Raw genomic sequence first — 16,521 nt, 5'->3', positions numbered from 1 at the left:
AGTGTTTGCAGGTGCAAATGTGGACTTTACTATAGAAGAATGTATGTGAAAAATTTGCAAAATAGCTGTAGGGATCAGGATCAAGTTTTGTTAGCACCCCCCCAAAGGAAGCTGCCATTTAACTGATACATCACTGGATTAGGATTGGAGCTGGGAGGAATTGTCCAGAATTGGGCTATTTAACAGCAGCAAAAATGTGGTTAATGGATTATTATTAAAAACAAAACTTGCCAAACAAATTTGAAAGTCTGTCTCTCTCATGCATTCAAGTGAGAACCTCATTTCCTGTGCCTTAATGTCAATAATCAGACTAAATAGTTTAATAGTTAATTATAACTTGCTCAAGTCCTGAAGATTTTACTCAGGCCAAATTCGCATTGATTTCATTGGGAGTTTTGCATGAGGAAGGACTGAGGGCTTGATTGGGATAGTTAGGCACAACCCTGCATTGAAGATGATGTACAGCTGTACTGCTCCAGAGGGAACACCAAGAGCTATCAGCCCTCAGGCTGCATATTCACTGCTACTGCTACCCTTGATTCCCCTACTGTGCCACCAGCGAGCTACACCGACAGATGCCTGGGGTGGTAGGACCATGGCCCCTCCCATTTCCACCCCTTATAGGGAGCATAAATAGAGCCACCCGCACCCTTGGGTGAATGAAGGCCCTGGAATTCTTCCTGACACAAGACGGGAGTTCCTTCTACCCTCTCCCCGTCCCGACCACACGTGCATGAGGCCAACCAGAATCTGACCCGTGTTTTGACTTCAGGACCTGTCTCTCTCTCTCTCTCTCTCTTTTTTTTTAATTTTGTATTAATAATACAAGGCCCTTTAGACAGCAATCACAATTCCCATTAGCTTCAATCAGTATCTAAGGGCGCAGCTTTCTATTTTGTAATTAGCCATAGTGTAGTGATCCTCTCATCTTGTATATTATGTGACGCTTTCCTCCACACACACACACAAATCCTGGAAGCCTGACGTATTGTTTGCACACTATGCCTCCAGCAGCCCCAGTCCACTAAAGAGCTTTTGATCCCCTTTAATAGTACCAATTGCTTGGCTGTATGATCAGCATGACTGCAAGCAGCAAGAGGCTACTGAATCTAGCAACAACATGGAACAAATGAAGAAAGGAGAAGAGCACTTTACCGTCTTCAGAGTTAATAATTCTGAACAGAGCAGGACACTTGACAGAGACGGTTTCGCCCACACTCGCCGACTTCCAGCATGTAATATTATCCCACATCCCAGGGCAACCTATAGAAGAGAAAGAGAGAAATAAAGAAGGAGTTGCAATCAAATCCAATCGCCTTTCAATTTGCTATAGTGCTTTATAGTTACCTCCATCTCAGAGCCATAAACATACTGTCCATTACTCAAAAGGAGTGTAACACTTTCATATAGGCTTAAAATGGGTGGGATTATTTTGTACTGACTGCACCAGTATTAAACAGGAGGCATCACTATGGTACCGGAACAGTGATAATGGGGCCATACTCTCTGCGGGCAGAAATTGAAACTAATTAAGCTGTGCCAATCAAGCTGCACCAATTTATTCCAATGGAGAGTCTGGCCTCCAGGTACCACATTGTGCTCTAATGTAGCTATCAGTCAACACAATGGACCAAATCCCGAGGCCTTTCATCAGTTTTCCCCTCAGGCAAACAAGCCTCTGGGATAAAACCTGAGAGGTCCTGAAGACCAGAAACACCCCAAGAGGTCAGCACCTCTCAGGATTTGGTCCGGTCACTCCAGCGGGAGTTTGCCTAAGGACTACATGATAAGTGAGGGTGGGCTCTGGGAGTGGGAGTGCAGGGCCCAGATCCCCAAAAGCATTTAGGCACTTAGCTCCCACTGATTTCAAGGGACATTAGAAGCCTAAATACCTTTTGAAGGTCTAGGCCCAAGAGCCTTTCCTCCTTCACCCTGTGCTCCCTGCATAAGGGCAAGGCACCGATCAGGCATGGGATAATCCCCAGCTAGCACAGGGGAAGCCAGGGTTACCATCTTTGAAACGCAAAAAACCCCAGCATCTCTGCCACCCAAGGCAAGCCCACTGCAACCCCAACCCCTGGGCAACTCTGCAACCCTCCTGTCTACCCCCTCAACAGCCACTTATAGTATCTAGAGAGAGAACATGTATAGATAAGATTGAGAACATCGCTTGTTTCCTCACTCACGTGACTCAAACCCTCTCACACACACACAGGCAGTGCACTTGCGTGTTGGTGGGAAGACAGCTGCTGTCTTTTTAATCATGTTGATCTGTTATAGCTTAAACTGCAGAAGTGGGAATACTGCAGCATCTTTAGCTGGACACAGAAATAATAATAATGCAAATCTTTAGACGCGTGTGAAAAAAACAACAACAACAACAACAACAAAAACCCAGCAGATTAAATTATTTTTCTGGCAACTGGCAAATCCATAAAAAAAACAGACAGGCCAGTCAAATACTAGCCAGGTGGTCTCCCTGGGAGCAACCTGTACTCCCCCTCCCCCACCTCCCACGTAGGTAGTATAGATTCATAAATACTAAGGTAAGAAGGGACCATTATGGTCATCTAGTCCAAACTCCTGCATAGTAATAGCCAGAGAACCTCACCCTATATTTCCCCTGCATCCAGCACATTATTTCTGGTTAAGGTAGATATCTTTTAGTGATGGAGAATCCACCACCTCACCAGGTAAAGTGTTGTAATGTTAAAAAAAATGCACCTTATTTCCAATCTGAATTGCTCTAGCTTCAACTTCCAGCCATTCAATGGATCTTATTCTACCTTCATCTGCTGGATTAAAGATCAGATCACGATCAGAAATCTCCATGTGCAGGTATTTAGATTTTTAAAGGCTTGTAGCCATTATTTGGTCAGCATTGCAAGGCATAAGGAATTTAGATGGCTAAATCCCAATTTGAAAAGTGATTTAGGCAAGTAGGGCCAGGTCTTTAAAGGTATTTAGGTGCATAACTCCCACTGATTTCAATAGGAGTTAGATTCCTAACACCCAGATCCTCAAAGGTATTTAGGAGAATAAGTCCCATTGACTTTCAATAAGAAAAAGCTCCTTAGTCACTTATGAAAATGGGACTCACCATCAAATCACGTAGGCCTTGCTGAATGCAAGAATGCTAAATACCTTTAAAAATCTGGGCCTTGTAGGCTGTGATCAAGTCACCATTTAACCTTCTCTCAGATAAACTACATTGATGGAGCTTAAGAAGTCAGGTTTCAGAGTAGCAGCCATGTTAGTCCGTATCCGTAAAAAGAAAAGGAGGACTTGTGGCACCTTAGAGACTAACAAATTTATTAGAGCATAAGCTTTCGTGAGCTACAGCTCACTTCATCAGATGCATAAAACATCTGTTAGTCTCCAAGGTGCCACAAGTACTCCTTCTCTTTCTTCAGAAGTCAATCACTGCACGGCATGGGTTCCAGACCTCGATTCAATCCTTAGCTCTTTTCTGAATGCATTTCCAGTTTGTCAACATCCTTTCTAAAGTGCTGACATCAGAACAAGACACAGGATTCCAGCAGTGTTCTCCCTAGTGCCGTATACAGTGCTCCAGCCATAACCGCCATCCTTGGGTTGTCCTTAGCCAGTGTGCCAGAGCCAGAACGAGCCACTGTAGTTTAAAGCATCCTTGAGGTTGCTCTAAACTATGCTAGGGATTGGGCAAGCAGAAAACTGGCTACAGAACTGGGATGCCAGAACCTACTACTTTGCCCACCATCTTCAACTGTGCCTAGCAGATAGAAGGCTGGATCCTCAGCTTATGTAATTCATCTTAACACCATTGATTTCAATCCATCTGCCCCATAGCATGCAGATGACAATCTGGGCCAGCATCTTTTTCTTCTTATTCAAGTAAAAAAAAAAACTTTGCTTGCTTGTTTGTTTAGGATGATGGGCAGCAACATAAACCCCTAAAAAAACAGAAAAAAGGCTCATTCTTAGCTGCTGGAGATAAGGTAAAACAGCTCCGCTCCTGTTCCTTTCTGAGCACTGCTGTCAGAAACACGACAAGCTCTGAATATTTTTCAAGGAGCATCTCACTGGCAAGGAAATTCTTTAGCATGACCGCCAATGAAATTCTTTAAATTTAAAGTCCCCAACTTTCAGGGTTGTAAACCTGGTAGGCTTGCCAGTTTGAAGAAGAGTTCAGAGAAATCCCTCAAATTCCCCATTAGTATCCACGAAATGATTTTGCAAGAAGCCCTCAAATTGGAATCACATTCTGCCGCTGTATGAAAAGAAAGGGACAGAAAATCTAACCCTCTCTGCTACCGCACGATTGCTTTCTGGTTCTTTGCATTTGATGTTGAATCTGAGTACATAATCTTATCAAATTTTAAAGGGAGCACTGTACTTGTCTGAATGGTTCTGCTGACAAATTCCCTCTCTCACTGTGAGTGAAAGAAAGACCTTCAGTGAAAGGAGACAATTCTTTAGAATGCCATTGTTGCCGTTTGGGTACAGATATAATACAGGACAGATCATTGGCTGGAGTAAATAAAGATAGCTCTATTGACATCAAATGCTATGCCAATTTACATCAGCTGAGAAAATATGTCCACTGGACTGGACTTGCTCAGCGAGTTTTTCCACTGACTTCAATGGTAGTGGGATCAGGCCTTATATTTTCTTACTGAATAAAGGGCAGATCCTAAAACACATAATGACTGACTTGGGTATGTAAAGATTGTTTTCATGAGTGTTTGGGTCACATGTTTGAAGAGTGTGGGTCACACTGATTCATAGATTCTAAGGCCAGTCTGACCTCCTGCTTAGCACAGGCCATCGGACTTTCCTGAATTAATTGCTGTTTGAACTAGAGCAGCTCTTTTAGAAAAAACACCCAGTCTTGATTTTAAAATTGCCACTGATGGAGAACCCACCTCAACCCTTGGTACGTTGCTCCAGTTGTTAACCAACCTCAATTATGTGTGGCATATTTCCAGCCTGAATTAGTCTAGCTTCAACTTCCAGCCATTGGATCATGTTAGATCTTTGCTTGCTAGATCAAAGAGCCCATTAACAAATTTTAAACTAATAAACTGTGATCAAGTCACCCCTTAACCTTCCCTTCATCAAGACTCAAACTGCTTGAGTCTGTCACGGTACGGCATGTTATCCAACCCTTTAAATCATTCTTGGGGCCCTTCTCTGAACCCTCTCCAATTTATCAACATCCTTCTTGACTTGTGGGCATTAGAACTAGACACAGTATTCCAGAAGGGGTCACACCACTGGCAGCAGCAGAGATAATATCACCACCTTACTCCTACTCAGTATTCCCCTGCTCATACATCCATGGATAAGATTAGCCCTTTTGGCTACAGCATCACACTGCAACCTCAAGTTCAGCTGATCATCCACCATCACCCCCCAAGTCTTTTTCAGACTCACGGCTTCCTGCGCCAGAGACCCCATCCTGTCAGCATAGCCTGCACATTGTTCCTAGGATGCACACGGGATGCTGGCAGACCAGGTGCCAGCTCATGCCGAAACCCCAGGTCAATTCACTGGTGTGGCAGTACAGATCAACGTAATTGTTAAAGTGTATTTGGTGTTTAAAAGTAATGAAAACGAATAGTACGTTACTTGCCTTGTTTTCACTTGTCTGTTTCCTGTTATAACGTAACAGCACACATTTACATTGTGTGGACCCCTGCAACCAAATAACCCATCAAAGGAGAAAGAAGCCTTGTGGAATGCAAATGAAGAACTTGAACAGGAAAGTGCTCATTTCAAAGCCAGTGGTCATCGTGGGTGACCATCAGAGGTCAAAGACTCAAAATGCATTCCTCACTCTCTGTCATCAAAGGAAAAAGCCCATGTCAGTAGTGACACCTTCAGCTTGTTTTCTGTGAAGCTATTTGAATGGATTCAAGGAGAGAGCCTTCATCTTTGGACTGTTTGGACTCGTACAGGGAAGTGTACCAGATGCAAAGCAGAGATTTCCAGAGACAATCTGGGTACCCTGAAAAGACTTTTAGGAAACAGGCAGTTTATTACATCTCTGCCACCAATAGGAATTACAACTGTGACTCACCTGTGCATATATTTTACCTGCTTTAACCTCTCAATAACTCTCATTTCCTTTTCTTAGCTAATAAATCTTTGGTTATTTTACTTTAGAATTGGCTGACAGCATTTTCTTTGGTGTAAGATATAAAGTACAAATTGATCTGCAGTAAGAGACTGGTCTTTTGGGACTGGGAACAACCTGATATGCTGTGATTTTTGGTATAAGTGACCTTTTAATCACAAACTCCACTTTGTCTGGGTGGCAAGATAGGCTGGAGAGTCCGAGGGGACTGTCTGTGACTCTATGGTAAGACTGGCACAGTGATCCAGGAGTTCACATTTTTTACTGGCTTAGTGAACTCTAATTATAGAACATACCACCGATTTGGGGTGTCTGCCTTGTTTTCTGACAGCCTGCCCTGAGGTAGGCACTCACAGTTGTGTGCCATTCCAGACAACGTGACAGTACCCTTTTATATTTGGCCATATTAAAAACACATACTGTTTGCTTGCACCCAGCTTACCAAGCAATCCAGTTCACTTTGTATCGATGACTGTCCTCTTAGTTATTTACCACTTCCCCAATCATTGTGTTATCTGCAAACTTTGTTAATTCTGATTTTATGTTCTCCTCCAGGTCATTGATAAAAAATATTTAACAGCAGAGGTCCAAGAACCGATCCCTGGGGCACCCCTTGAGAAGCATACCTATTCCATGATCATTCCATTTACAATTCTATTTTGAAGCCTGTCAGTTAGCCAGTTTTTAAACTAGTTCATGATTTATATAAAATTAACCTTTTAAACCAAAATATCATACTGCAACAAGTCTAATGCCCTCTAATAATGGACCACTACCAATGTTAGGATTCTTTTTGTTCCTAATATACTTAAAATAGTGTCAAATAGCAAAATAAGATCATAACTGAATAATGCTGGAATGGCATCTGAACCTTTATTCAGATTTGCTGACCACAGCATACTCCAATGTTGCTGCAAATCGTCCCTCTAAATCTTTTCTGGGTGTTTGAAGAAATTGCTAATTGAAGCCACCTATTTACCTGTTTCAGAGTAGCAGCCATGTCAGTCTGTATCCATAAAGAGAAAAGGAGGACTTGCGGCACCTTAGAGACACACAAATTTATTAGAGCATAAGCTTTAGCTAACGAAAACTTATGCTCGAATAAATTTGTTAGTCTCTAAGGTGCCACAAGTCCTCCTTTTCTTTTCACGGTCTACCTCTGTCAGTCCATTTGCCAGATGGGGGCTTTCCTCTAAGAATGCTGTTGTCTGCTATTGAGAAACAGAAACCTCATTCTCCAGAAGGCTCAAAGACATTGACTTGCAAAGGTTAATTATATAATCAGGATGATAAAGATGGAAATCCAGATCAAATTATACATTGTTAGTTTTGGTAGGCTGGGATGCCCACTGTCTGCTCACCCACTAGGAACTGTATTTGTCATATAAATCTTAAGGCATTAAATAATATGCTCTATAATGCTGTGCTACATGACAGCCAATACAAAACCAGGGGCTATGTAAATATGCACGGTAATGAGACATTTTCTTCCAGGAGGTGTCTGAAACAATCAAAGAGACTAACGAGATTTTATGTGAACCACCTGCTGTGTTTGTCTCCGAAATCAAACACCTTTGGTGGAAATGGGGTAAACTTTTTTCTCTCTTCTAATTGGTATTCTTGCAAATACTGGAACAGCAATAGAGACCATACACAACATGAGAACCACATGTGTTTGGCAACAAATTAATAGGGGACAAATGCATTGTAATACTTAGTCCTGCCATGGGTGCAGGGGGCTGGACTAGATGACCTCTCAAGGTCCCTTCCAGTCCTGTGATTCTATGTTGTAATACTGTGCTTGAAATTCAGTGCTAATGAAGCTCTACCATTATTATTTATATTATGATAGCACTCAGCTCAACAGAAGTCCAGGCTCCATTATATAGGCACTGTACAAACACACAGCAAGAAATGTCTGTTTAGCTACCAGGCAGGGGCAAAGACAGATAAAGGGAAAATAAAGGGAGAGAGAGGTGAAGTGATTGGCTCAAGTTGACACAGAAGATCAGTGAGAGCCAGGCATAGGTGCTGGAACTAGGGGTGCTGCTGCATCCCCTGGCTTGAAGTGGTTTCCATCATATGCAGGGTTTACAGTTTGGTTTAATGGCTCTCAGCACCCCCCACTATACAAATTGTTCCAGAACCCCTGAAGTCAGGAATAGAACACAGGCCTCCTGTGTCTACTCCACTGTACCCTGTAAACCCTACTGCCGCCCCCTGCCGTGAAAAGAATATTTGAACTGGACAAACTCTTTGCTGCCAGATCACAGGGAGTGGGATCATAGAATCATAGAATCATAGAATATCAGGGTTGGAAGGGACCTCAGGAGGTCATCTAGTCCAACCCCCTGCTCAAAGCAGGACCAATCCCCAACTAAATCATCCCAGCCAGGGCTTTGTCAAGCCTGACCTTAAAAACCTCTAAGGAAGGAGATTCCACCGCTTCCCTAGGTAACCCATTCCTAGGGACAAATGAAGAAGAAAAAGGTAGCAGCAGAGAGAGGAACCACACATTGCTAAGGGCCAGATTATGTGAATCTTTTACTCGCATTAGTGACCTGTCACTCACCCCAGTAATCCCATCACATTTAGCCCACTGAACTCCAGAGGACCACCTGGGTGAGTAACTACTCACCAGTGCGAGTAAGGGGTTCATGATCCGGCACTAAGACTAGACACGTGCTGAGGCTATAAGCTGCCAAGCCAGGAGAAGCCCTGATAGCCTTAAGGCTGGGAGAGAGAAAAACTTTGTTCACTGATGCTCTCTGTAATCTGTTCATACTCTGTGACACAAGCTTTACAGCTGCTTTACAGATGCTACTAAGATCCTGCTTATATATGTTTCTTTACCATTATTGGTTTGTTTCTATTTGTTTTTGACCCTATGCAAATAAGTGTTGCCTCTATTTAAGATAATCAGATGAGGTGACTGAAACAGGGACAAACGGTGGCTGATGCCTCTGAGGGAAGGAATACTCCATCCGACCTTCAGAGTGAGAAAAGTGAGTATGGACACTAGGGGCAGGATTAGGTGCCTAAATACGTCAAAACCCGGATGGGTTGGGATCTCTTTCCCAAACCATGGCATAGGCCAGCGAGGGCATAGGGAGAGGTGAATGGTGCCAGCTGGAATTACGTAGATCCACTACATTAAAAAATAAACTCAGATAGGGCAGGGATGGTGTCCCTAGCCTCTGTTTTGCCAGAAGCTGGAAATGGGCGACAGGGGATGGATCACTTGATGATGACCTGTTCTGTTCATTCCCTCTGGTGAACCTGGCACTGGCCGCTGTCGGAAGACAGGATACTGGGCTAGATGGACCCTTGGTCTGACCCAGTAGGGCCATGTTCTAGATTCCTGCTGAAATATAGACCAGAGACCTGAAGGGATAGAAAAGTAGCAAAATACCACTACCCACTCACTACTGGCAGTCTGGTAGTCGAGCCGACCAGTCAAACAACTCTTGGGTAGAAGATTTAGGGCCAGATCCACAGCTGGTGTGCTTTGGCACAGCTCCACTGAAGCCAATGAATCTATGCTGATTAACACCAGATGAAGTCTTGTCCCATCATTGATATAGTAAAGGTCGGGTTTCCTCTTATTCTTCCAGCTAATGACCAGCATTGTCCTGGTAAAGGGCATCTCAAAAGCAGACATACTCTACTTATCCCCCCACAACCCCATCACCTCCTACAGGCCAGCAGGCTTCTGTTTTCCCAAACCTTGGTTTTTGCAACATGGGTGTTCAGCTCTGATTCTTTTATCACTTTAGTTCTTAACTTAGTCATCAGGCTGGAGGCAAATAGACTCAGTAGTGACCATAATATCCTGTGAAAATACCGTCCAGCCCCGTATTACTAATGAATACTTGTATTACAGTATCGTTGAGAGGGTCCAATCGAGTCTGGGGATCCATTGTGCTAGGTGCTATATAAGCACAGAGAAAGTCCCTGTCCCTACCCTGAATAGCTTACAGCTGAAGGCCCTGATTCAGCAAAGATTTATATGCATGCTTAACTTTAAAGAACTGAGTAGCTCCCTTGACTTCAGGGGCAATACTCACGGGCTTAAAGCTAAGTGTGGACATAGCCCACAGGGTGAGCGTGTGTTACAGGCCTCCCTTCTGTGCCTGGTCCATAGAGGATATAATTCTGTTATAGTCCTCAGTAGAGAAGCTTGACGTTTTAGCTCAAGCTCATGCTCTGAGTTCTGGAGTCTCCAGTTCAATTCCCACTATGTTGGCCAAAACGGCCGCTGTCACAGGAGTGGGGACTCATCTGGGATTTGAACTCAAGAACTCTCACACAAAACGCGGCAGGCCTGGAGCTTAATTTTACACAATCAGGCTCATTAGTGTAGCCTTTGTGTGAGCACTTCCCAGTGCCTCCATCAGGAGAGGGCCTATGACAGCCGCTTCACGTTCCAATGTAAAAGGCAGCGCCTCTTTTAAAATCCAGCTCTCGAAATGCTCCCCGTTCTCAGGGGCCTTGTGCTGCATATCTGGGGCAGATTGTTCGGGACTCCATATGGCTCCTCCATGTGCCAAGTCAAACACAAAAAAAACCCCTTCCTTGTGGGGCCCAGAAACAATTGGGCATGTTTTTAATCCAGCATTTCTGGGAAACTGAAAGAAGGCAGGAGGTGCATTGTACAAAGGAAACGTTAAAAAAGAAATGTCGTCTGTTTCTGGAAGTCACAGGCTGAAACATTCATGACAATGCTGCATCCAAGAATCTCCACTTCCCGGTTTTGAACAGCTTGGAGAAGTGTATTATTTCACTGCAGTGCGTGGGTTTTACAGAAAGGCCCTACACTTGAATCCTGATTGTTTATTAGGATTTGTTTGACACTGACTGCTCTCAGTGCTAGATGATCAACCACAAACCAAAAAAAAAAACCCCGTTAACTACAACAACAGAGGCATGGCCTACGTCAAAGAGAAGTGCATGCTGCATTCAGAAGGATGTTCTTCTGGTTAAAGGCACCGTGTGAGTCTTGGAAAATCTGCACTCCATTCCTAGCTCTGTTGAAGCCTCCTAGGATGACCTCAAGCAGATCAATTGGGATATCGGTACACAGCAATCAGATGGTGCAATTTGCAGCTTGTGTAGACATACCTGAGAGAGCTTTAATCTAGCTTACGCAAGTAGCGAAGCAGTGCAGACCTGGCAGCATGGGTTTCAATGTAGGCTAGCTGCCTGAATAATAACCAAGGGCTTGGGGGAATTTGTACAGCCCATGCTCCCATAGCTTAACTGCTCCAGGACTTGAGCAAGCTAGATTAAAGCTATCTCAGATACCTCTACACAAGCTGCAATCACACACAGTGTAGACCTACCAAGAATCTCTCTCTGCCTCAGTTCCCACTCTGTAAAACTGAGCTCATAACACTTTCTGTCTTCCACCTTTTCTTTGTTTAGACTGAAAGCTCTTGAGGGTGTGAATGTGCCTTGCCTAAAACAACAGAGCCCTGATCTCCGTTGGGCCCCTTCGACGCAACTGTAATATCATCATTATGGCAATTCTATATTAGGCCAAACACAATTAGGGCCATATTCAACGTTGGTTTCCAGTAAAATTCCAGTAATTCCAGTAAAATCCAGCAAGGGGGTTACACCAAGGATGAAATTGGCTTGTAAACTGCTGAACAAAGAGACAACGTGTGTCTAGAGATGCAAGACTTCACGACAAATTGAAAACTATGGAAATGTATCTTTTCAATGTCTTCTGTCAAAAGAAGAAATTAAAACCAAGGAGACAGCACCAAAAGCCTTCCAATTCCCCCCCCAGGGCTCACACAAGCTTTCTTCCCGTGCTTAGCTTTGAATGCAGCCTCTCTCCGAGTGATGTGCTTTCTTTTTGCTCTGCTACTCCTGGCAGCCAAAAGACTCCCTTCATATCTGAACCGGTCCTTGAGAGAAAAGGACTCAGAACTCAGGCTGAACAGCAATGACAAAGACCTCTTTCACGGTAGTGTTAACCCTACTCTTCACACAAGCACAGGCCGGGGAAACAGCCATGTCATTTCAGTGCTCTCTCTTCTCCAGCTGCTGTCTCAAAATTCTAAATTTTGATACATGGCAAATATAGGCCCAGATTCTCAGCTGGTGAAAGTCAGTATAACTCTACTGACTTCACTGGAGCGATGTCAAATATCTGGCCTATATTTTTTAACCAGTTACAATAACCGTATTATTTCCTTAAATGAAAAATACATTTAAATTAAAGACCACAGATGAAATCCACCTAGTTTGTTCTACAATGCTCTGTGGTTTTACTCATCTCCTCATTCATTGCTTTAAAATATCACCTTCAAGGTCAAGTTGCTTCAGAAGAGTAATATCAGAGGAAATGTAATGTTGAGAGCCAGCATATTTAAACTAAATTCAGCCATGCACAATAACTTTTAAAGGGCATCCTAAGAATAAAGCCTTTTATAGGTAGGGTGAATGTGATCTAGGGGCTTCCCACTGAAATATAAATCACATTATTTCAGTAGTCAAAGTCATACATGAGTATGTGAGCAGGGGTCCTACATTTTTAAAAGTAATAAGTGAGTTTGGGTGGTCAAATTGAGACACCTATAAATGGGCTTGATTTACAGAGATGGGAGAGCCACACTTTCTGAAGATCAGGCCCCTTCTGAAGATCAGGTACCCAAAAAAATCACTTGTCAGTTTTTAAAACCATAGGATAGTAAAAAGAAAAAAAAAATCACCAAATAAATTCCAGAATACATTGTAGAAGAAAGGCTTGCTAATGGAAGATCTTCTATTAAGGGAAAAGACTGCTGCTTTATTAATAATTACGTATTACATGTTGCATGTTGAGAATTTGTTTGACCTCTTGCAAGAAGCAAAAAACAGAGAGTCACTCCCTCAAAGATCTTATGGCATGTACAAGACAGCCATAGGCAACAGGGCACAATGGGAAGCCCAGAGGAGAATGACCGGGACATTTTTCTTCAGTTTATCAACATTTTTTTATTTACTTCTTGTGGGCACTGGGGAAAATGTGAATCTTTTGGATGGATTTGAATGGTGACTGGTTGGTGGCCCAGAATACATAGGTCATTCCAGATATCTTACCTTCTATACCCCTCAGTTTTTTAGTAATACGAGCATTTGAAAGAAAAAGTTATCACTGTTTATTAAGAATTAATCTATTCCTGAACTAAATGCTCTTTTGGACATCATAGTGAAAGGAGGTGGAAATAAGTTATGAACAAAAGGAGAATTAAGACTTGAGGGACAAAAAGCAGGAGCCGATGAACGACTGAGCTGCCAAATCAGGAAATGCAAATGGGCTGAAGGGCATAGATATATCCATCATGCCAATGTCCCTTAGAAACAAAAAAGTTAAAGGAGAAAATGTGAATAATCTAGGGCATGGCTTTCAGAAGTTCATGGGAGGCATCTGTCATAAATATAAAGGGAAGGGTAAACACCTTTAAATCCTTCCTAGCCAGAGGAAAAACCCTTTCACCTGTAAAGGGTTAAGAAGCTAGGATAACCTCGCTGGCACCTGATCCAAAATGACCAATGAGGAGACAAGATACTTTCAAAGCTGGAGTGGGGGAGAAACAAAGGTTCTCTCTGTCTGTGTGTTGCCTTTGCCAGGACCAGAGCAGGAATGCAGGTCAGAACTCCTGTAAAGGGTTAATAAGCAATCTAGTTAGATATGAGTTAGATTCTGTTTTGTTTAAATGGCTGATAAAATAAGCTGTGCTGAATGGAATGTATACTCCTGTTTTTGTGTCTTTTTGTAACTTTGCCTAGAGGGATTCTCTATGTTTTGAATCTGATTATCCTGTAAGGTATTTACTATCCTGATTTTACAGAGGTGATTCTTTTACTTTTTCTTCAATTAAAATTCTTCTTTTAAGAACCTGATTGCTTTTTCATTGTTCTTAAGATCCAAGGGTTTGGGTCTGTGTTCACCGATGCAAATTGGTGAGGATTTTTATCAAGCCTTCCCCAGGAAAGGGGGTGTAGGGTTTGGGAGGATTTTGGGGGGAAAGATGTTTCTAAGCGGGCTCTTTCCCTGTTATATATTTGTTAGACGCTTGGTGGTGGCAGCAATAAAGTCCAAGGGGAAAAGGTAATAATTTGTACCTTGGGGAAGTTTTAACCCAAGCTGGTAAAAATAAGCTTAGGGGGTTTTTCATGCAGGTCCCCACATCTGTACCCTAGAGTTCAGAGTGGGGAAAGAACCTTGACAGCATCAATGTATCATTAATATAGTGAACCTGCACTAAGGGCCACTTCCAATAAATAAACCCATATCTAAAGCACCTTCTGCACTAGCTGAGTTTCCACATGGCCTCTAGGTACTGTCCTTTGTCAAATGCATTGTAGGAATCTAACATTTGATGTGACAAAAGTGTGGATAAGAACTGAGAGGTCACATGCAGAAGAAAAATGGTAAGTAATCATCTTGCCATGGGCAGATGGTAAAGAACACTGGTGGGCACTGATGCTACCTGGCTATCCAGTAGCAGCCACTAATCCAGTGATGCACACCCTCCTCCTAGATGTGAGTCTGTGTTGAGGGACCTGAAATGACCCCTGCCTCATTCTACAAGCTCTGTCATATCTGGGCTGAGTCTCAGCCAGTTCACTTCCAAACTCTTAACTCAGCCAGAAGCAGAATACTCACCAGTGTGTTCTCCCTGTATGATAGCCAGGCCTAAAATTGGATTGACTGAGATCTAGGACATTTAACTGCTCCACTCATTGACAGAACTGTCTCACCAAAATCTTCTTCACAGTCTGCTCCCCCAAAGTGAGCTCTGATAAGAGTTTTTCTCCACATCAAGAGCCTTTTACTGAGGTGAGGCCTAACAAGCACTTCATTATACTTGATAGGACTTGATCTGCTGAAAGGAGACAATCTTCTCCAGTAACTGATCTGATACCTCAGTGTTGGACTTCAGCAATCTAGAGGAACATGAGTTGGACTCAGAGGTCAGAGCCCGAAGCTTGCCCAGTACTTCCAGAACTTCAGTGGTCAAGGAATGTCAAATCAATCCATCTAGTCGTAGGTCTGCAACTATGAACATATGACTAGGTTCCAAAGTAGAGCAATTTTTATTTACAAAGACCAAATGCTCAAGCCCTTCATTACCCTACCTTTAAAGGCATCGGAGCAGATCCCAGGTGGTGCAGGTTGTCATAGCTCCTTTGAAATCAATGGAGCTATGACAATTTACAGCAGCCAGGGATCTTCCCCCTTACGTCCATATTCTGCCACCCTTACTCCCATTGACTTGAGTTGTACTCTTATGAATACATCTACAATGAGCTCAGAGGCCCACGGCATGGTCTCGGCTGGCTCAGATCAGCTGACTTGGGATTGGGCTGCGCGGCTAAAAATTATGGTGTAGACGTTTGGGCTCGAGCTGCAGCCTGGGTTCTGGGTCCCTCCCCCATCATGGGGTCCCAGAGCCTGGGCTCCAGCCCAAGCCCAAATGTCTTCAACACAGCTAAAAAGCCCCATAAGCCTGAGTCAGCTGACACGAGTCAGCCATACGCATTTCATTGCAGTGTAGACATACCCTTTCTGAAGTTAGGTCATCCAAAACACGAGCAAGGGGATCAGAATCTGGCCCTTACTATCACGTCCACTATGTTTCTTCATACTGTAGCGGTCCACTGACACATGAAATAAAAAAGGGTGTCCTTTGGAGACGGTCTGAAGATGGCAGGTTTGGGTTTTGCCAGACCTAAACCACGTCTATTTCAGAGCAGGGCCCTATTTTATTCAAATCAAAGTTCAACGGAGTTGAGTTCTCCAACTTCATAATGACTCCCCATCAACAAAGCACTCAGGTACTATTTAGAGATTTCTCCTTCCAACATCTCTGTGAAGCAGGGATGTGTCATTATTCCCATTTCATAGGTGGGGAAACTCAAGCAAAAAACAACAACAACAACATACACAAAAGGTCAAACAAATTCTCATCACACAAGATTTAATACATAATTATTAATAAAACAGCAGCCTTCTCCCTTAATAGAAGGTCTTCCATTAGCAGGTCTTTCATCTACCATTAACCAGAAGAGCATCCTTCCTCAGTAGGCTGAAAGGCTTGTGTTTTATCCCTTATTTGTTTATCATGTTAATCTTGTAGACCTGATCAATAAAATAAAGAGGCTAGGTTTTTAATTTATTTGCTAGATTATTTTGCACATGGGAAATGCAGTTTTTTGAAGGACAGGAGCTGTTATCTGTCAGGAGAGAGGCACAAATCTTGTATCCTTTTAACATTGTTTAAATTCTTTACAACCGCTGGATATTTATTCTGAGCTCATGCTCAGCGCTGCAGTCTCATTCTCACCTGCCAAGAAAATCTTGCCAAAGAAAAGCTCCGGAATCCTTTAAGTCCTGCCAACCAATT

The 16,521-nt window shown here is 43.0% G+C and overlaps 1 protein-coding gene across 9 annotated transcripts in view; it reads right to left on the bottom strand.

Moving 5' to 3' along the window:
• ADCYAP1R1 (ADCYAP receptor type I) overlaps positions 1 to 16,521 on the bottom strand; it is a 172,958-nt gene that overhangs the window by 77,365 nt on the left and 79,072 nt on the right. For all 9 annotated transcript variants that reach the window (XM_043541642.1, XM_037891202.2, XM_027828858.3 and 6 more), the window contains one exon: positions 1,156 to 1,263. In XM_043541642.1, coding sequence (XP_043397577.1) covers positions 1,156 to 1,263 — 108 coding nt within the window. The remainder of the gene's footprint in view (positions 1 to 1,155; positions 1,264 to 16,521) is intronic.

This window comes from Chelonia mydas, chromosome 2 (genome assembly GCF_015237465.2).
Source record: "Chelonia mydas isolate rCheMyd1 chromosome 2, rCheMyd1.pri.v2, whole genome shotgun sequence".
Taxonomy (NCBI): Eukaryota; Metazoa; Chordata; order Testudines; family Cheloniidae; genus Chelonia; species Chelonia mydas.
The sequence above is the reverse complement of the archived record's forward strand: the minus strand, read 5'-3'. Positions and strand labels throughout refer to the sequence as shown.